The 20,927-nt window shown below is 43.8% G+C and overlaps 2 protein-coding genes across 7 annotated transcripts in view; one reads left to right on the top strand and one right to left on the bottom strand.

Moving 5' to 3' along the window:
* Positions 1–20,927, bottom strand: part of L3hypdh (trans-L-3-hydroxyproline dehydratase) — a 642,804-nt gene that overhangs the window by 497,228 nt on the left and 124,649 nt on the right. The gene's annotated exons all lie outside the window — the stretch shown is intronic.
* Positions 1–20,927, top strand: part of Daam1 (dishevelled associated activator of morphogenesis 1) — a 162,949-nt gene that overhangs the window by 112,769 nt on the left and 29,253 nt on the right. For all 6 annotated transcript variants that reach the window (XM_076922039.1, XM_076922038.1, XM_076922035.1 and 3 more), the window contains 11 exons: positions 4,812–4,906; positions 6,733–7,066; positions 7,891–8,001; positions 8,114–8,217; positions 9,525–9,591; positions 9,797–9,914; positions 10,271–10,409; positions 10,672–10,730; positions 14,179–14,366; positions 14,819–15,118; positions 15,421–15,528. In XM_076922039.1, the coding sequence (XP_076778154.1) occupies positions 4,812–4,906; positions 6,733–7,066; positions 7,891–8,001; positions 8,114–8,217; positions 9,525–9,591; positions 9,797–9,914; positions 10,271–10,409; positions 10,672–10,730; positions 14,179–14,366; positions 14,819–15,118; positions 15,421–15,528 (1,623 nt within the window). The remainder of the gene's footprint in view (positions 1–4,811; positions 4,907–6,732; positions 7,067–7,890; positions 8,002–8,113; positions 8,218–9,524; positions 9,592–9,796; positions 9,915–10,270; positions 10,410–10,671; positions 10,731–14,178; positions 14,367–14,818; positions 15,119–15,420; positions 15,529–20,927) is intronic.

The following is a 20,927-nucleotide window of genomic DNA, read 5'->3' as shown; positions in this document are numbered from 1 at the left end:
ATTTTCAGTATCTGAATTCTGGTCTCTGAGATGTTAGGACTCCAGGCAGCTTGAAGATCATCTATTAGTCATAGCTAAAATTCACAACAGGTCATCAACCTTTGAGCCCTCGTACCTTAAATCATGTGACCATTGATAAAAACTGAAGGTGGAAGTCTTTGCTTCATCAGGCATACTCATGATTTTAAGAATGACTTGTATCCAACTTTAAGTTGATACTATCAAATAGAAGGTAGTTTCCCAAATACCCTTCCTCTTTCCTGCCTCCACCCAGGTCCTCATGGAGAACTGTCTTACTACTCCAAGACCTTTAATGGAGTAAAACCCCTTTTAAAGGTTTTACTGCTGTTCCCACTGCAAAAGTTAAAAGCCAACCCGGATCCATGAGTTACCTGCTCTTATTTAAGCTTCAAAGGGCCTAGACTTTCAGTATCTTCCTCTTCTTTCCTCTGTCTCTTTCTTACTCTGCTCTTGTACCTTGAGTAATAAGCAGCCCAGTAGATGTGACCAGGACTGCACAAATTATCTAAGAAACCACAGAAGCATTTTCCTCAAAGGTTTTTAGTCTAAAAACAGAAAAGAGGAGAGGAGAGGACAAGAGAGGAGAAGATCTGCCCCTTATCCCACATCCCCCAAACCCCATTCCATACCCTGTGCTCCTGCAGTGACGAGGGAATGGGGACATTGGCATCTGCGTGGATCACCTAACAGAGTGGAAGATTTCTGATGACTGCAAGGACTTCTCTGTGCATCCACAATTTGGAGCCATTCACCAGTTCTTACATGTAGAGGTTGTTTGTGAGTTCTTGTTCCTGATATGAGGAAAAAAGAAATGTCAGGCAGATTATCTCTGGGTGTAATTAAGTTGACATTGTTTGATGTCTAACAAGAGAAATGCTAAGTTAATGAATTCTCTGTCCTGAATGGAGAAGTACTAAGTAGTGTGGATTTTCCTTTCCTTGGATACGGGAGATTGTATTAATTTGTCCTTTAGTGACTTTTGTGTCTAGGGTAGGCTTATCTTTGAGTCTCAGGGTCTCTGATATGCCTGTATATGGCCCTTCGTCAAATTCTTTGCTTCCGCCTCTCCCCTGGACAGCTTTTCTTGCAGCGTTCTTGAGTGGACTATACTTTAATCATTTGGTTCCTAATCTAACGTCTTCCCCAGGACATCACAAGGCTATTACATTGTGGGACTTCGCCTTCCTTTATGTGTCAGACACCTTATCTTTGAAATGCTTCTTCCGTTAGGCCTGAGGCATTATCTTTCTAGGGTCAAAGATAAAGAGCATTAGATGACCATTGGTTAGCCAGGTCTCAGAACTCTGGCATGCTTAAAGAAACAAGGAGCCCGGTAACAGCAGAAACTCTGCTGACTTCTCTTTCTCTCACCGTCCTGGTTGCCGCTGGTCCTTGCTGTAGTTCTGGCTGCCATCTGTGCTAGAGATTTCCCCACAGCACAGCAAAGCCCTGAGACATTGTCCCTGGGGACAGCAATGGTACATAGTTCCTCCAGATCCTTCACTGTCCCAGGAACAGGATGCTGGCTGTGCTGGGGGAACTGATGAAGAGGCATTTGTCCACATTGTCATCATCTGTCATCTGCAGCATCAGTGGCAGCTACTATTGAACTGCCTCATGTGACAGGCAGTGCTACTGTGCTGTTCATAGAGTCTGAGTCCAGCGGCAAGTCACCTTGCCCAAGGTCATCAACTTAAGAAGTGGTCATCTAATTAGGGATTTAAGCCATCTGTCTGAACCCAAAATTAACCTCACAATTAGTCGCTCATTCTTGGTTTTGACATCTGTGGGGTACATGAAATAGGCTGGGGGATGGGACTCCTCTCGATCCCCTAGGTACACACCGTAGGAACTGTGGTCTGACTGTTGTGGGGAAGGGAAAGCATTTGCTTTCTTTAATGCCTCTAGAGTCTGATAAAAACGGTCCAGGCTGGGAACAGCCACACTTCTGTGGAACTAGCTAAGTTCTATTACGTAGGCCTCGCAACAAGAACGTTTTGTTCTTTAAGGGACCCCTGAGTTACCTTTCGGCTTTTAAAAAGTCAAAGAATGTATGATACAGGAGAATGGCCCAGTTTATAGCAAGGAAGTGTTTCAGACCAGAGTGGTTCTGGTCCTGGTTGCTGTGCCACGTCTGTGCACTGTCTCAGTGCACATCTCAGCAGCTTTCCCTGGAAGGTCCTTGCCAGTGTGTACTTTGTCTTTTGCTGACTTTGCGTGTGAGCAGACACTTAGGACTATTAGAATGCCTGCCCTGTGTGTGTAGCAGTGCGTAATACTTGTGTGGCCTGGAGACTGCCTCTAGAAATACAGGCTTATCACCATTATCAGCTATAAGTTGCAAAGGAAACTTCTAAAGCCTGAACACTTGAGGCTTTCTTTTTATAACAACAACAACAACAATAATAATAATAAAATATCTTGAGATGATTGTGAACCTGAAAAGATAAAAATCCTCGTGCATTAGGGAAGGGAGTTCCAGTGTAGTTTTCTGTGGCACTTGATAAATCTCCTTACTCTAAGAAGGACACTGCCATCTCCATGTTCAGAATCCTCCATCCACTATTGCTTAAATGTGGAGTACAGGCACTTTTATCTAGTTTGGGTGACCCATAATAAGACACAGTTTGGGTTCAGCATGGTCTTACGAGTTAATTCCCAAAACAAGGAGTGGTACCTATTGTAAAGGCCTGATGCTGAGCTGCAGATTCAAAGCAATTTCTGAGACTCTAGAGAAGTCCAGCTGCCACTGGAGACTGAATGCCCTTCACGAATTCACAGGGTTTTCCACAGGATGGCTCTCACACCGATTTGGAGAAATTCAATGCCTATTTCTCTACATAGCTTCTTCAACTACTATCTTCCAGTGACAGCTGTCAAGACACATCACCAGCAAAAGGACAGCTTTAGCAGAACAATAACAACTTTTTAAAAAAGGAAGACCCCCTCCCTTCCCCCAGCTGCCATAAATGACACTAGTTATTCATTTGCTTTAGGCCTGACACTTTTTTCTCATCAAGAAGTCAAATTCAGTTTTAATTAACATATAATTACTTAATGTTGGTGCTATTGATTGATAATAGTAATAATAATAATAAAGTCTGTCAAGATGATTTGTGAGCCTGAGATAAAGAGAAACACTGGATCATTGGGTCCTATATAGATAACCATTGGGCTTTTCTTTCTGTGTGATCACCTCATTGTCCACAGCCTGTTACCAGAGTTGATAACAGGTAAGGCCCAGAGGACAGGAGTATGCACTCAGAGCAGGTGGAGGTACGGGTCAGCAGCCTGAAGGCTTCTGAGGCAGGAGGGCTGTTCTAGCCTGGCTAGGCAGTCATGGATGAAAGGAAGAGAAAGGCTATAAACCATGTGGGGTTTGTGACTTTATGTCACCTGTGGACTTAGGAGATAGTACTTCAGCTTCTTTCCCAATTGCTTTGATAAAATACTCTTGAGAAAAGCAACTTAAGGAAAAATGTATTTATTGTAGCGTACAACTCCAGGGTTCAAACATCATGCTACAGAAGTCAAGGCAGCCGGCATTTGAAGCAGCCACAGTCAGGAACAGAATGGCAAATGGCAGTCCTCAGCTTGCTCGCTCCACGTGCAGTCCAGTATATCCTGCCCCGGGAACCATCCCGCTCACAATTAAAATAGGTCTCCCAACATCAGTTAATGTGCTCAAGATGATCTCCTGTAGGATGCCTAGAGGCCTGTCCCCCAGATGATTATAGGTTCTGTCGAGCTGACATTTAATACTGACAGTCACAGACACATAACATGTAACATACAACATCCAGATACAGTGAAAACCCTCTCAAGAGTATGGCAGCTAGGGCAGGAGAGACAGCTCAGAGGTTAAGAGCATTGACTACTCTTCCATAGGGCCCAGTTCCTAGCACCCACACGGTGGTTCACAACCATCTGTAACACAGATTCAAGCAATCAAGGGGTTCCATGCCCTGACTTCCTTAGAGATTGCACACACATGGCATACACATATGCTGGCAAAATAACCATACACATAAAATGAAAATAAATATTTTTTTTAAAGAGAGAATATGGCAGAGTGTTATAGAACTGGGTACTCAATAGATATTTTCTACTGGTTTTGTGGCTCCTGAACCATAGATACGTATGTATACTACAACACACACAATAAGTATATAACTAACTAATGTCACTGAGATCTGCTTATCTAGGGTCTTGCTTCTGCAGCATCAACATTGCCTGGAAATTTTAGCAGGAATGCAGCTTCCTCAGACCTGCCAAGGCAGTCAGCTGGAGAGGCACTGCCTTAATAATTCTAGGCATAGTCTCTCTCTCTCTCTCTCTCTCCCTGTCTCTCTCTCTCTCTCTCTCTCTCTCTCTCTCTCGCTCGCTCGCTCTCTCTCTTTTTAAAGTAAAGAAATCTCTTTCATCTCAATTCTGATTTTGACTGATTCTAGTGATCATAGGAAAGTGGCTATGTGTGTTGCCTGCTGACCCCTAGTCCCCAGACTATTGCACCCAACTGCAGCTTCCTCTCTGTCAAATACAAATGGCAATATCTGCATCAGGGCATTGCAATGCAATAATTATACAAACATCTGTGCAACATAAGCTCTTCTAAATGTTTAAACAGTTTATCAAAATGTCATTTACAATTTTAAAATCTAACTTGTAACAGACAAAACTGCATTCTTCTTGAAGGTGTTGTATGTTTTTCTGTTTGATTTTCTTTATATAAATTATTTACAATAATTACAACATAGTAACAAAGAAGTAACTTCTGTTTTCTTTTGTAGAGAAAATCTCTGCTGGCTTTAGAGAAGGAAGAAGAAGAGGAGAGGAGTAAAACCATTGAGAGTCTAAAGACAGCACTGAGGACAAAGCCCATGAGGTGCCTTCCCCTGGGTAGTGCAGCACCCTCTCCTTCCCTGTCCCTTTGCCTGCCCCTCCCTCCCTTCTCTTCCTCTCTCCCTCTCTCCTTCCCTCTCTTCCTCTCTCCTCTCCTATTTGCTGCAATGGCCAAACCTTGCTGGGTCTCTATGTAACTGAACCATAGGTAGCTAGCTACTTTCTTTGATCACTGAATGTTTGAAAAATGCTTTTCTTTTAAAGGAAATGCAGATGTTTTTAAAGTAGGGGGAAGGAGATGGGGAGAGAGGAGAGAGAACGCTAGAGCACAGGGATGTCACACCCATCATTCATTGCTCTTGGGAATGTCAGTGCAGCCATTTGCGAATGTAGTAGGACAGCTAGTCCCTCAGCCATGGACGTAGTGTTGTCATGTGACCCAGCAGCTGTCCTCCTAGGTATGTAAACAAGGGAAATGAAGGTTGGCCCCAAGCACTTGTGTACAAGTGTTCATTATCAGTCTCATTCAAAATAGCTTTTTTTTTTTTTAATTTAAAGTAGAAGCAACCCATATCCCTATCAGCTGACAGATAGGTATCTAAAACATAGACTATTGGGATATATTTTTGACCACTGAATTGTGCCCTTTAAATCAATGAATTTTATGTCATGTAAACTATTGTTAAAAATAAAGATGTTCTGGCAAGGAGTGAATTCTTTCTGATAACCAGTTCCACCCTGTCTCTCCTACACCATCACAGCCCAGTAATGTCTCCAGAACTCAGTGACATGTTGAGGATCTTCCAGGTACATTTCACTCACAATAGTGCCATGAGTGAAGGGTCATGAAGTCAAGTGGAATGGTTAATATATGTGTGTGAGTGTGTGTGTGTGTCATACACTCACACACATATATAATCTGTCTTTATTTAGTAAATGAAATGCAAACTTAAAAACATGCACTGAGCACTGCGCAGGTATTTAATAGGGTTCATCCAGGCCCAATGAACTCCCTCCTTCTATTGTGAATTCTCTTGTGAATTCCCAAAAGCTGAGGGGTATCTGGAAATGAGAGAGTGCAGAAGTTCCTTGGGTAGTCAAATAAGCAGGTGTGTTATCTCTGCACTGCCCAGGGGCTTTCACACGCACACATGCGCTGTGAATCCTCATTAACTTAACAGTAAAGGTTATAAGTAGTGACAAAATTAATTCACAGTAAAAAGCCTTGGCTCTTAACCAGCTTTATATATTAGGATTCCATGTAGCGTGTCATATAAAAGAAGGTATTTGCTATAAAACACCCTAGGAATAAAAGCAGTCATTTGTCTGATGAGCAGTAGAATTGAAATGCAGCTCTTTGACTTGTAGGGCCGTGGTGAGGCCGTGGTGAGGCCGTGGTGAGGCCGTGGTGAGGGCCAGCACACCAATACACGCAGCAACTCAGATCAGCAGACGACTTTTAGCTGAGCACAGGAGAGAGAGTCTAGGGGTGCGGCTGTGGCTCAGTGGCAGTGTTTACTTAGCAAGTGTGAGACCTTGAGTTCAATCCCCAATGCCGGGGAGAGGGGGAAAAGATACATATGTCGAGCAGCTGCTATTCCTGGCTTTGTGTGAAGAGATGTCATGTTGGTTGGTTCATTGTGCCAGCTGAGGTGCGCATGCCTCCAATGGAGCTTTTCTTTTTCACAGTCTAGTTAGACAAACCTTTGGGTCTGTGCCATGGAAGAGCCAAAGAGGTACAAAGGCCTCATTAATGTAAGCCTTTGGGTTCTCCAGGAAGTGAGTCTACTTCCTTTCCCCTGGGCTTTTCTATCAAGGATGGTTACAAAAGCACAAAGGGACAAATCTAATCACCTCTCTTCCTGACAGGTTTGTAACCAGATTCATCGACTTGGATGGCCTGTCATGTATTCTTAACTTTCTGAAGACCATGGACTACGAGACCTCTGAGTCTCGGATACATACCTCCCTCATTGGCTGTATAAAGGCACTGATGAACAACTCTCAAGGCCGGGCCCACGTCCTGGCTCATTCTGAGAGTATTAATGTAATTGCTCAGAGTCTGAGCACAGAGAACATTAAAACAAAGGTGGCCGTGCTGGAAATCCTGGGCGCTGTGTGCCTGGTTCCTGGGGGCCATAAGAAAGTTCTGCAGGCTATGCTACACTACCAGAAATATGCCAGCGAGAGAACTCGCTTCCAGGTAGGTTCTCCCCCACCCCCACCCCCACCCCAGGCTTTCTCACCCTGCCTACTCTTTTCTTTACGTAAACAGGCGCCTTTGCTGGTCCTGAGGGGATTACTTGATAGTTCCCCCAGTAGTGAGCCTCACACTTTGTCCTCAAACAATTCCCTCTCTCTTAGATTCAAGAACCAGAAACTAGAATATGCTCCCTGTAGTCTGTCAGTCTGGGGTCTGAGATATCCTGAACTCAAAACTGTGACCCTGAGCCTGGAGCACTTGTTGCTTTTACAGAGGGCCTAGGTGCAGTATTTCAGCACCCATGTGATGATTCACAACCATCTATAATTCCAGTTGCAGGAGATCTGAGTCTCTTGACCTCTGTGGGCACCAAGTGTACACGTGGTGCACATACTTACATGCGGGCAAAACTTTCCTACGGAAAATAAAAATGAATACATTTAATAAAATGCATTTTAAAACAAACAAACAAAAAACCCATGATGGCATCCTGTATCCTGCATAGCTCCCGTCTTTTTGAGTCCACTGAATGCAATGGTCCCAGAAAAAATCTACTATTCTTTATTTAGGATCAAAATTAATAGTGAGATTATGTCCTCATATTTTTATTCAAACAGAGAAAGCAGATGGAGACAAGGCAGCAACGTTTCCTGTACTTTGTATATACTTCCTGTGGACACACTTGAATCCTGTGAATCAGAATAGTTCTGATTGGGATTTAAAAAATTAACGTCCATGCATTAAAAAATAAAATTTCTTAAAATGAGCAGAGGTGGGGTTGTCAATGTTTTTGACCCTTATTTTTCTACTTGTATCACTGACAGACATTAATTAATGACTTGGATAAAAGCACTGGGCGTTATCGGGATGAAGTGAGTCTCAAGACTGCCATCATGTCCTTCATCAACGCAGTGTTGAGCCAGGGAGCCGGAGTGGTAAGAAGCCTGCACTGCAGCCTTACACAGATGCATTAAGAACGCTTTCCCGAGACGGTGACTGCAGAGTCAGAAAACCTAAATGTGTGTTGTGTTGTCCTCTTATTTTCAGGAGAGTTTGGACTTTAGACTCCATCTTCGCTATGAATTTCTGATGTTAGGAATTCAACCTGTTATAGATAAATTAAGAGAACATGAAAATTCGACACTAGACAGGTAAGTCCTGCCATTATAGGCTGAGAGGATCCATGCAGTGTCCACCTTGTGGTGCAGTGCCAGCCCACGGGCTGTTTCTGGCCTGCCTGTCACATCAGGAGCTCACACAGCTTGTCACTTCAGATCCTTACGATCTTTGGTGAAACTGTCCATGAGGGAAGCAGCATGGCTTATAGAAGGCTTTGTGCAGACCGAATCTGTCCTGACAAAGTCTTGCCTCCTACATGTTCTGCTGAAGTTACTCACTGAACTTTACTATTTTTAATACGTATAAAAATGGTGATGATGGCAATGACAGCTGGCCTCTAGTTCTGTCATAAGAACCGACTCTGAGACCTGTGAAATTGCTCAGTAACGTTAACAGGCATTCTGTGAGAGCCAGTTTGCAGCCGCTCTTCCTGTGTTACCATTTCTAAGGTACCCCAGCAGTTTTCAGATGTTTATGGCCACCACCACCTCCCTCGTCCACACACCCCGGACACATGCTCTTCTCCTTGATGGTTGATGTAGGGGCCCAGTCACTCCTGCTCCAGGCCCTTCTTAGGGTGTCTTTGAATGACCTTCCATGGAGGCTCTGGTCACTTGTTATTCTGCAGAGAGCCCCCCCCCCCAACTGTTGTGCAGCTCTGTCCCCTTCCTTGTGCTTTCTATCCCCCTTACCATTATGTGCTTGTCCCAGAGACTGCATCATCTCTGGGATGTAGAACTCAGAGTAAGAGGGTAATAAAAATTTGCACAAATAAATAAATGACATGAATATTTTTCTGATCTGTAACTCAGCAGCAAGCAAGGGTACGTGGGCTTGTTTTCCATGAAAACAGTCGGCAAGTGGAATCGGACATTTTTTTTTAGATTTGATAAGCATCTATTCATTTGGGAATTACTTATTGGGTAATTATCCACTGTTTTTCTCTGCTGATTTTATTTAATTCATTAGAAATAACCTGGTTTAGCAAAGGCATTCAAGTTTTGCTGCTGTGTTTCTTTAGGAGATAGCACTAGGAATCAGGAAGGCTCTTTTTCATTTTTCTTTTCAGGGCTGAGGGCGAGCTCTGGGGCCTTACATGTCGTGGCAGTCACTCACCACTAATCCCATCTCCTGCCTTTGGTTTTTGAGATAGGCACTCACTGTGCAGCCCAGCCTGGGCTTGGTCTTGGGCTGCTGCTGTAGATACCTCCTTAGTGATGGATTACGTCAGTACACTCACTCAGTGTGCCTAGAGCTACACCTGAAGTTCCACAAGCGTTCTCTCTGCTTGTGCTCATGAGACGTCCCTTTTAGTCATTTTTGTTCAATTTCCTTTCAGGCATTTAGACTTTTTTGAAATGCTCCGAAATGAAGATGAACTAGAATTTGCCAAAAGATTTGAACTGGTATGTAGTCTTGTAATTGTTTTATGTCAAGTCGAAGGATTTGCCTCTTGAAATGCATGTTCTGAGTTGATGGGGACCAGTGCAACCCATGAGCTAAGTCAGGATCCTGTTCTGTTACCTAGATGGCAGGATTCGATTGAATTTGCATCTTTCTTTATCAGGAGAATTGGATGTTTGATTCGGCTTTGTTTTTCCTATAAACCAGGTTCACATAGATACAAAAAGCGCTACTCAGATGTTTGAGCTGACCAGGAGGAGGCTGACCCACAGCGAAGCCTACCCCCACTTCATGTCCATTCTGCACCATTGCCTCCAGATGCCTTGTGAGTGCTCCAGCTGTGCCACGGAGACCTGGGACGGTGTCCAAAGTGCTTGCTCTCTATTCTCAGCAGCACTGACTAGATTGGGGCACACCAGGAACCCCAAGCCTCAGCTTTGCGGCTAGCCAGTGTTTGTATCCTCACAGATTAAGGGCAGTTATGAAATCATCAAAACGAAAATGACCTATAATTTACTTTGATTTCAAAATAAATGCATGCTCTACAGCACATGTAGAAAGGGGTATGGAGACCGCCTCCTGACCAGGTCTGTGGCTCTAAAGGGTGCCTGTGTTGACAGCAACTCATCCTAGTTTACAAACAGCTTGAAGATGGCTTTCTGTCCCTCTCTTCCTTTTTAGACAAGAGAAGTGGGAACACAGTTCAGTACTGGCTGCTGCTGGACAGAATCATACAGCAAATAGTTATCCAGAATGACAAAGGACAGGACCCCGACTCCACACCTCTGGAAAACTTTAATATTAAGAACGTCGTAAGAATGTAAGTCTCTTCTCATCTTGCTGCCTGTGAGATAATGTGGGTATGCAAGATACTCAGTTTGTCCTACCCTAAATAACAACAGGGACAGGCAAACTGTTCTGGGGGTCAAAATGAGCTGCAAATAAACATGACTCCATCTAAGTGACATCTGGGTTTCCCTGAGGACTCTGTGCAGTATACAGTTTGTGTGCCCAGGGAGACCACGTCTGGCAATGCACACATTTTGTTTTCTGTAACAAGTATTCCTTTAACTGTTCCACAGGTTGGTTAATGAAAATGAAGTTAAGCAATGGAAAGAACAGGCAGAGAAGATGAGGAAAGGTAAGTGGCCCTGACGAGGCTGAAGCTGCTTAGGAGACCAGGGTGCTGGAGAGTTAGAATCTGGGCTGGGGCTCACTCTGTGCATCAAGTGGCCTTTTGTTTTTCACACATTAGGGCATTTTGCATTGACTTTTAAAAATCAAATTACTTAGTTTTCTTGCTATTCCCAAGGTATTTCACCCTTTTGTTTTATTGTTTTGTAAATAACTTTAGAAAAGATTGTAACATTTGCTATTCAGAATTTATAATTGAAAACAAAGATTAAAGTTGTAGGTCCTTTTTTTAAAGGGCCCCTACAATGTAGAGAATTCATTAAGATTTCTTTAAAACTACTGAGCACACAAGCCCCCACTTCACAGCCTCACTTCACTTAAAGTGTTTTGGGTTTGAATAAATACAGCAAGAGGTTTAGGTTTCTTCAGAGTCTTAGGACAAAAGCTTAGGCACCTTGGTACCAGCAGTTCTGTTCTCTCCATGGCCGTAATGTGACACCAGTCATGGGAAGAGAAACCATGTAAAAAAGTAATGGCTGCTGTAGATATGTGTTATGAGTGTTAGCAGGCCAGCAACTAGTATTGGAATATGCCTTTGATGTTCTCAGCCTCTGGCGGGAGAGACATTTATGTTCCCCCTGGAGCCACACTTCAGAAGCATATGGCTTGCCTCCCTCCTTCAGAAGCTTAGCAAATTAAAGTCACCTTTGGGAAAACAGCTACACTCCCCCACAGCTCACCATGGATGATGGACTCCCTTCCACTTGTCAAAGTCATTCAGTCACAGCTGGTGAAGTATATCCACAGTCACTCAGGGTCTGGTGGCCTGAAGCAAGTGGCCAAGAGGTGGCCTGAGCACTCCCTTTCTCACCCCCCATCTCCTCAGAGCCACCAGAGGCAGGTGGAAAGGCGACCATCGGGGCTGCTGTGCTCCCTGTGCGCGCTGTTTACCCACACTGCTCTCAAGTCATCTTTACAATACATCTCAGAACCCACTGTGAATGAAAAGAAGAGACTTACTACAACCAAGAAAAAAAAGGGAGATTAGGTGAAGGAGAGTGGAGTCTGCCTTCTCGTCAGCCTCAGCTGCCAACCTGACACAGCCCAGTCACTTGAGGCCGTCTTGGTTTAGGGATTGCCTTGGTCAGATTGGCCTGTGGGCATGTCTTTGAAACATTTGCTTGGTTGAAAATTGATGTCGGAGGGCCCAGCCCACTCTGGGCCATGCCATCCCTAGGCTGGTAGGCCTGAGGTGTATGAGAAAGGTAGCTGACTGTGAACCTGAGAGCAAGCCAGCAAGCAGCGTTTTTTGTGACTTTTGCTTCAAGCTCCTACTCAAGTTCCTGTATTGTCTCCCCTCAATGACCTGGAAGTATAAGAGAAAATATGACCTTTCTCCCATCGGTTGTTGTGGTCATGCTGTTTACGACAGCTGCGGAAGCAAGTGAGAGCAGTCGGTGAGCGCATGCTTGAGAACGCGCTCTGCTGCGTGCAGGTTTCAGTTTACAGTTGAGAGCATTTGGGACATGAGATTTTGGGTCATCCAGCCATAAATTCAGGGGACACCTGAGTGTCTCTGGTGCTTTGAATAGTGCTGGCATCCCAGTGGGAATCTAAACCCCGTCTTCCTTCCTGTGATCTCCTCTTCCACAGCATGGAGAGTGAAAAATAAAACTAAAATAAATGGAAAGTTAGCACAATGTAGCACATAGTAACTACACAGCAGCCATTATAGGGTTCAGGAGTAAGGTGGCACAGGGGAAAATCTCCAACGTCAGTGGGAAGAATGGGGTGGTCAATAAACTTACGGTCAAACAGAAGAGAAGAGAAATTATGGATAAAAGTGAGTTCTTGCCTGGAAGCGTCAGCTAGCAAAGTTAGATTGCATTCAAAGGAGGAGACAGGAAGTTGTTTGAACCTAAAGTTGGAGAATATTTGAGGGAGAAGAATATGAAGGCCAGGTCTCTGAGAAGGTACTGATAAAGCCTTCATGAATGGATAGTAAATGATGCCAGTTTGTGAGACAGTTTCCAGGCTGGCACTTCCCAAACCTGCCATCACCTCAGGACCATCAAGGAGCTTGTTCCAACCAGTTCCTAAGCCCTGCCCCTACCCTACCACCCACCCACCTACCTTATAGATTGGTTGCAGAGGGATTTGGCCAGTGGTCTTGAATTGTTAAGAGCTCTCACTGAATCTGAGGCATAGCCACATCTGTCAAAGACTAATGATGAAACTGGGGAAGGAACGTCCCAAATCTCTTAATTATCAGTGACAAATGGAGTGGAGACAGAAGAAGGAAATAGAAGAAGGAAATAGGATTAGAAGTGGGCCGGAGCCAGGCGTCAGTATAGTGGAAGGCGTGATTGGAGGTTCTTTTTATTTGAACACTGACAAAACCAAGGATTCATGGCTCACACCTTCCTACAAATTCCATTTTGGAGAACCATAGAGGAGGGAACTTCAGAAAGAGACAGTAGGAGTTTAATGTGTTATCAAGTTCAGAAATAGAGACCAGCTGTGTATTGCTCAGACCCGGTGGGTGGTATCACTAGTGTATTTGTTGACATAAAAAGAAGAGGCTTTGAGGGCAAGCATTTGATATAAAACCCTGCAGCCTAGACTTCATTATTTCTCATTTCCGAAACCCATCACTTCTCCCCCAGCTTGATATTCCTTGGCAAAATGAATGTCATTACACTGAATTAGATGCCTCCTTCTATCCTCCCCCCTCCATCCTCTGACCCCGACCCTTCCATACATGAGAAAGTCATTAAGCCACACCTGAGACCTACTGTTTGTCCTCCCAGTCCTGTGGTTCTCAGGCCTGATCAGCTCTGCTACCCTTAAGATATTGAATATGAAGACAGTAACATTTGCTTTTACTTGTTTTCATAATTCGTTGCTAGAATAATAAAGTAGTTTAGGTGCCCTTGCAGGAGGGCAGAGGGACCGAACTCCAGCTTCACAGTGCACACTAGGCCTGCCAGCAACTCTCTGTTGCAGCACAGAATCCGCCTCCTGCTAGTTGGGATACAAGCCAACAAATTTCATCTACCAGAGCTGGGCTTCTCCCTAAGCCATTTCTAATATGTAAGAAGGGGCCTTCTTTTTAATACCACCAATATGACAGGATTCAGAATTAAGGCACCATCTTCCATGAGAAGTTGCTCAAACTTTTTTTTTTTTTTTTTTTTTTTTTCATTTTTAGAACCATGGCTTTAAGGCCTCTTCTTTGGTCTTTCCCAAAATGTAGTTACTAAAATAGTTGTAGGAGGCCTTTTCCAAGCACAGGCACTGGTTAGCTCTTGAATTGTCCTTCAGTGGAGAAGAAGAAGAAAACCTGGGTCAGGCTGACCCACAACTTCTACATCTTCCTCAGCCCATAATTTTTTTTAAAGAAAATTCTTCTCTCTGACAACTCCATTTTCATGTCCTGTTGTTCTCTCGTACAGAGCACAATGAGCTACAACAGAAGCTGGAGAAGAAAGAGAGAGAATGTGACGCCAAGACCCAAGAGAAGGAAGAAATGATGCAGACCTTAAACAAGATGAAAGAGAAGCTGGAAAAGGAGACAACTGAGCACAAGCAAGTTAAGCAGCAGGTGGCAGACCTCACGGCACAGCTCCATGAGCTCAACAGGGTGAGCAAGGGCTGGTACCTGGCCTCCTGTCTACAAGGGAGACAAGACCCTCTTGTACCCTGGGCCTGACTGCTGAAATAGACAGCTCTGATGAGATCTGAAATGCTTCACAGTTGACTTGAACCACCTGCCCAGTGACTTAGGCAGCAGAGGTGGTTTGGGGTTGGGTTTTTACCACTAGTCTTGTCCTAAGAACAAAGGAAGATCACATTAGCTTCTTAGGAAAGGGACGCCATAAAACCAAACTGTGGGATGATGTAAGAAATGAGAGACAACAGGTTCCAGGGACAGGCCCTTATGTGTCTGAAGACATGAGGGTCAAGATACCCACCCTCGAAAACCATGTCCTCAAAAATGTGGGTGCTTTGTCACACATTCCTTCAACAAGATTAGATTCTTAAAGTCATTCAGTGAGTTAGCTTCCATTGACTCTTCTGGTCTTCTCTTTCCAGAGGGCCGTCTGTGCTTCAGTCCCAGGAGGACCCTCACCCGGAGCCCCAGGAGGACCTTCTCCTTCCTCTGGGTTGGGGTCTCTTCTCCCTCCCCCACCACCCCCACTCCTTGCAGGTGGAGCACTTCCTCCCCCACCACCTCCTCTCCCTCCTGGGGGCCCTCCTCCTCCCCCAGGGCCTCCTCCCTTAGGAGGAGTCCTGCCACCTCCTGGTGCTCCAGTGAGTCTAACACTAAAGAAGAAAAACATTCCTCAGCCCACCAATGCCCTGAAATCCTTCAACTGGTCCAAGTTGCCTGAGGTAAGCCATTTGTTCCCATTTCCCCATTACTGGATTAGTGGGTGGCACCTCAGCTCTGTGTCCTCAGAGGGGAAATGTCCCTGCTGCTGGGTAGCTTGACCATCTTGTATGGACTCAAGATTCTCCCCAGCTCCTGTGACAGTTGATAATTCTCTGTAATAATTATACATTGCTCAAGCCAGCTCACTGGAGCATCCTGTAGAATTATAAATTTGAGATAGTGGTACTTAAAAAAATATATATACGTATTCTTTTTTCTGTATGACTGTCAGTCATGGAACTTGTTAACTTGCTATTTCTAGAACAAATTGGATGGAACAGTATGGACTGAAATTGATGATACCAAAGTCTTCAAAATTTTAGACCTTGAAGACCTAGAAAGAACGTTCTCTGCCTACCAAAGACAGCAGGTAACAACATGAGCCTTCCAGATGCCCCTAAGTACTGTGTCCTTATGTATGATCCGTGGGCCGTCAGCTGAAACCAAGGTGCATGAGCGCTTTGGGGCCATGCTTTTTGTTCTCCCCAAGGTGTTTCTACAAAGCAGCATAGCTACATGTCCATGTATGTGTCCAGTGGCCCATCAATGCATGCAAACCACTTGAAGGCATGTGGACTTCTTTGTGGAGAAGCTTCCTACCATAGTGTATCTACATCTTCTTTATGTATATATAGACAGCACTGTATGTTATCTGTGCTTACTCAAAAGGAATCTCTAGGCAAGATAGGGTTCCCTTGCAGTATTTGTTTCTGAAGCCATGCTGGGTTGTTGGAGTTAAGAGAAATATCAAATGGTTAGGCTCAGAAGAAAAATGCTTTTTAGACTAGACAGACTCTTTAGAAGTTTGGGGTTTGGTAAGAACTATAATTTGGAAGCTAAGTAGAATCTACAGAGGAGTCTTACCCAGACGTCATGAACATTATAGACTCACTCGTAGGGTTGTACAAGCTATGCAAGTGTGAAGCTGTTAACGATAACAGTAGAGCCAGAACAGCTACGACTATACTCCCATGATGGTGGCCAGGACATGGCGCAGGGCCCATTGCCTGCACACACGGACAGGCCCTAGTGGGCAGCCTCCTTGTATGGGCCTTGGTCACATCTGTGTAAACGCTCTCGTAGCTCTGGAGGGCTTTCTCCAAAGGTCTAAAGAGTAGGTGAAAATGTTAGAGCAGGGTGGCTAGGCATAGAGAATTCAGAGGAACAAAGAAAAGGAGAGAAGCAAAATCAGTCAGAGCCCTGGCGAGGGGAAAATTGAGCCCAGGAGTATGGAGAGAAAGATTCTTAAGGCAGACCAAAGGGGAGGACCTATGAATGATCACACTGTCTTTAGATGGGCCAACAAGTGCCAGGCATCTGCACAGGGGTTTCCTGAGAGCTTCCCTGGCAGCGTAGCTCTGGTGTGAATCATGAGCAGGGTGGAACATCCTTAAATAAGCAGCAGCATCCTAGTCTGCTTTCCTGGCTTAGCTCCTCAGAAAGGCTGCCTCCAAAACAAAATGCTAGGCACCAGGGAGGAGATGGACAGAGGCTAGGGAGGAATGAAGCTGGGATTTTTTTTCAAGATGGTTTCTGATGTATTTGTATGGGAGACAGGGTGTTATTCACCAGAGGAGTTTACTGTAGGAGAGGGAGAGTGTGTTCTGTGCAGAGCCTTTTTATGCTGGTTCAGTAGACTAGGAAAATAAAGTCGGTAGCCTGCCATGATGCCATTAACCCTAAAACAGTAGTCCTCAGCTAGCCCCTTCGTAAGTACCAAGATACCAGCTCAGTGTTGTATGCACCAAGCTGGGAAAGTGACAGAAAGGGAGGTGAGGGGTTGTTCAGAGGAGAACAGTGCACCTTATATCTCAAAGGACAAAAGTGAGCTCAGAGCTCCTGTCCTGCAGCTCCTCGGCCCAATTCATTCCCAGTTGGCTGCTGTGTCCTCTCTCTGGTGCCCTAGGAAGGAGACCCCTGGATCCGGGCAGAACATTTTAGCAGGTTTCCATGTAATTCAAGTAATCTTGTGATCTGGTTACAAGTCCCATTTCTTTCACACTTCAGGTTATCTGAGGTGAAGGTTTAGAAACATGGAAAAGTGTATGAGATGGAGGGAAAGCAGCAAGTGCAACGCATGGTGCTATTCAAGTCTGAGCATGTGGGCTGCATCTGTGATGGAGGCAGGTGGTTGAGAGGCCCAAGTTTACAAGCCTCATAATTAACTGGCTTTCAGCAAAAAGCACAGGAGGAGGATGCCAAAATGCTCTGGGACAAAGATGTGAACGGTTCTGGGAGAGACAATTGCAGAAAGCTCTGCAACTGAGTAACCGTTTCCTAGCAACCAGCATTGTTTAGGTAATCAGTACTCATCCCTGACAGGATAGACCAGAACATTTTGGTTCTTCTTAACATTGGGTAAACTAATGAGAATGGGCAATCACCGTATTTCCAGCAATACTTTCTGAAGACAAATTTCAACACTCCTGCACCTCCTGAGTATTTTAAATATTCCTCTTCTGGTATAAAAATAGAAAATAAGCCATCAATTTATTTTCCAAATGAGGGTAACTTGAGCTACTTCATTGCATTTACATTGTTGAGAGTCAGAAAATGAAAGGCTACAGGCATCTTAATTGGAATATGTAGGTCAGAGTAAATGAGGTTATCCCCTCATCCCAGAACTGCAGCATCAAAGACCCATGTGTCATTCCAGGCATGGCAACACAATATGCAAATATCGCCACCACACTTAAACTGCTCTTATTTCTAGTCCCAAATGAATACCAAGAACCCATCTTTTTCTATGGTAGCTCTTTCCTTCCTCCAAAGGTATGAAACTTGTCTAACTCTGGACTCAGCCATTTGTTTGTGTTGATGAATTTTCCAGGCATTCAGAGGAATACATATGCATCATACCACAGGCATCTGATAGGACCATCTAAGCCTAATTTTGACATAACTCGGCATAGTTTAAATAAGGAGTGACACCTTGGGAATGTATGCATGCATGTATATATAAACACACACCTACATAAATATATACATTTGCCTATATTTATAAGCTTACATGCTATTCTATCATTCAAATCAGGTATTTAGTTTGTCTTCTTTATATATAAACTGTCAAAGGATCAGATGATTCAAATTCATTCAACCTTTACATGAGCCGACAATATAATTATAGCATAAAGCAGAGATGAGAGAACCATAAGTAACCAAGACCAAGACGGTGGTCGGTTGCTATTGGTAACTGGTTATGTTTCTGGTACTAGGTGTGATGTAAACAGTTCTTATTCTTATCAACCATAAAATTTGGTGCTTATTTCCTTATTTAATTCTCACCCCAGCCCTAGGAAAGAGGTAATAATCTTATATTGCAGATACTGTAAACAGGACTTAGCATGTCCTCTGCATCCCAACAGGCGCTAGCCACACTCAGGACTACAGACTGCCGAATTCTTGCTTTCTCTTTGTTCTCCCATCTGTGACTTTATTCATGGCCACCACCAGACTGTAGAGAGTGGTTTGTTTTTTTTTTTTAAGTGCATGCATTAAAGGTGTAGAGAACCAGTTGTGTAAGCTTATGCCTCCCATGAAATGGAGTGTAATAGCATGCAGCTATTCCCCTGTGCACATTCCAAAAGTTCATTTGAAAGTCAGTCCCTTAAATCTCAAGACCTTTTCCCCGTTGGAACTACATTACACACGATCTCCAGGTCTGCCCCAAGGGACTAGTTTTTAATACATAACATTGGATTCTGTGTAATAGTTTTATGAAGATACAGTTGAATAGTCCTTACATTTGTAATGGGAAATTTCATCCTGGCATGCTATCAATTCACTTCTATCTACACAGTTGGATAGAGGGAACATGAGCTAAAGAGACTACATTTGCCTAAGGAAGTCTTCACACTGGCAGCTCACAGTGTCTCTCTCTTCCCTGCCCTTTGCCTGTGGACAACTCCTCCTTTAGTTGATCCCCACACAATGTAACATTTCAAAGCCATCATCCTTTGATTTAGGGAACAAAAGAAAGCTACTGACCCAGGCTCTATTCTCCAACTCCAACACTAGAGTATAATATTTTAAGTCCTTCAGTGTCTCATTTGGAATATTCAGCCAGATCTACAGGTTCCTTAAAAATGGTCAAAGAATTTTTTTTCCTTTTTCTTTTTACAGTCAAGTTAGTTTTTGCATTTAATTTCACATAGAAAAATCTTAAGACAGTTTTGCCCCCTCCTTCAGTGATGTCAGGTTTCTCACTTCACTTTGCGATGCTGGAGATCAAATCTCAGGCTTCATGCATTCTAAGCAAGTGCTCTCCCACGGAACTGTATCTCCAGCTCTCAGTCAGCATGGTTCTTAGTCTTAGCACCAAAAGACAAGAAAAACTGTGAAGAGTGTTGTTGGGTTTGCTTGTATAAGTGTAGGGCCACAGAGATGGTTCAGTAGGTAAAGTAACACCAAGCCTAGTAACGGCCTGAGTTCAAGCCCACATAGTAGGAGAGACTAGACTTCCACAGTTGTCTTCTGACTCCATGCAGATGTTATAACATGGGGTGCACATGTGTGCGAGCACACACACAGATGAAAAAAATAAATAAACATGGTTTTTATGTAGTTTGAAGGTCTCTGGTAAGAATTATCAAATAAGTATTATATGTAAATATTAGCATATGTTTGAATTTGAAAGAATTAAAGTCCATTCATGTGAAGATTATCCTTATCTATACAAGGCTGATCCATCATTCTATTGTGGAACAGTTTATAGTAGTTTAAAAGCATTGTTCCCTGAAAATCCAAGTACCAACCTCTTAGTTCTATTCCAAGCTCACATATATTCCCCTTAGATCTCCAAGGGAATAGGCTTTAAACAGAATCTTAGCATACTTGACGTGAGCCTGAGAGCTTCGTAATTTCTAGTGTGCCCTGCCTAATGAAACCATCTCATTTGGGATTGTATGTGTAATATGTTAATTACTGGGTCTTCAGAGAAGTACTGTCTTAAGGCTAACAGTTACCAAACCCTCATATGGTAGTCTTCACCTTCCCTGGCAATATAGGCTGCACCACTTAGCAACTAGCTACCATGCTTATAGCTGCTTTTGGTTACAGATGGACCAGCCGTTCTACAAACTCAGCCAAAGGGAGACCAGAGTGGGGAAAGTGACTTGTCAGTTCAAAAACTTAAATAATAGTGTCTTGATTACTTCTAAATGTTGGCTCATAAAGATATGTCAGATACTGAATAGGAATTTTAGTCTGCATTATTACACTTAACACTCACCATATAATGGCTAGATAAACTGGTCCACCCCAGGATCTAAACCTAGTAAATCACAACTGCCTGATTCCACAGACTATTGTACCAGAGCTCAGATGTCTTCATTTCTCAACAGTGTGAATGAGTTTAAGGTGTAACATGAGGTTACTGAAAGCTTCATAAAAATGTCTGTTTTGAAGAGTAGACAGTGAGAGCAGGGTCTTTTTAAAGTAGGACTTTTCTCGTTGGTTAAGTTGCCTCATAGAGTCTGTCTTAACAAAGTCTTCTGCCATTAAAACTAGAAAATCTGTCATAGCAGGGGCCAAAGAAAACTGGGATATCAGGCAGAAGAAGTTTCTTGTGGTTATCAGCTTGCTTTTTAAATGCCTTTCTAGAGAAGCAGGCCTCCTTGCATGGGCAGACCAGAGGTGGGGGTGGGGGCCACATTCTGTTTCCCACTAGAAGAATTATGTGAAACAGTTCATCTGTATAAAATTGGCCTTGGCAGTGCTGCCGAGACCAGGGAGACCTTAAGGAATCTGCTGAGCAAATTCTAGTTGTAC

Source organism: Arvicanthis niloticus, chromosome 23 (genome assembly GCF_011762505.2).
Source record: "Arvicanthis niloticus isolate mArvNil1 chromosome 23, mArvNil1.pat.X, whole genome shotgun sequence".
NCBI lineage: Eukaryota > Metazoa > Chordata > Mammalia > Rodentia > Muridae > Arvicanthis > Arvicanthis niloticus.
This window is presented reverse-complemented; position numbering and strand designations above follow the sequence as displayed.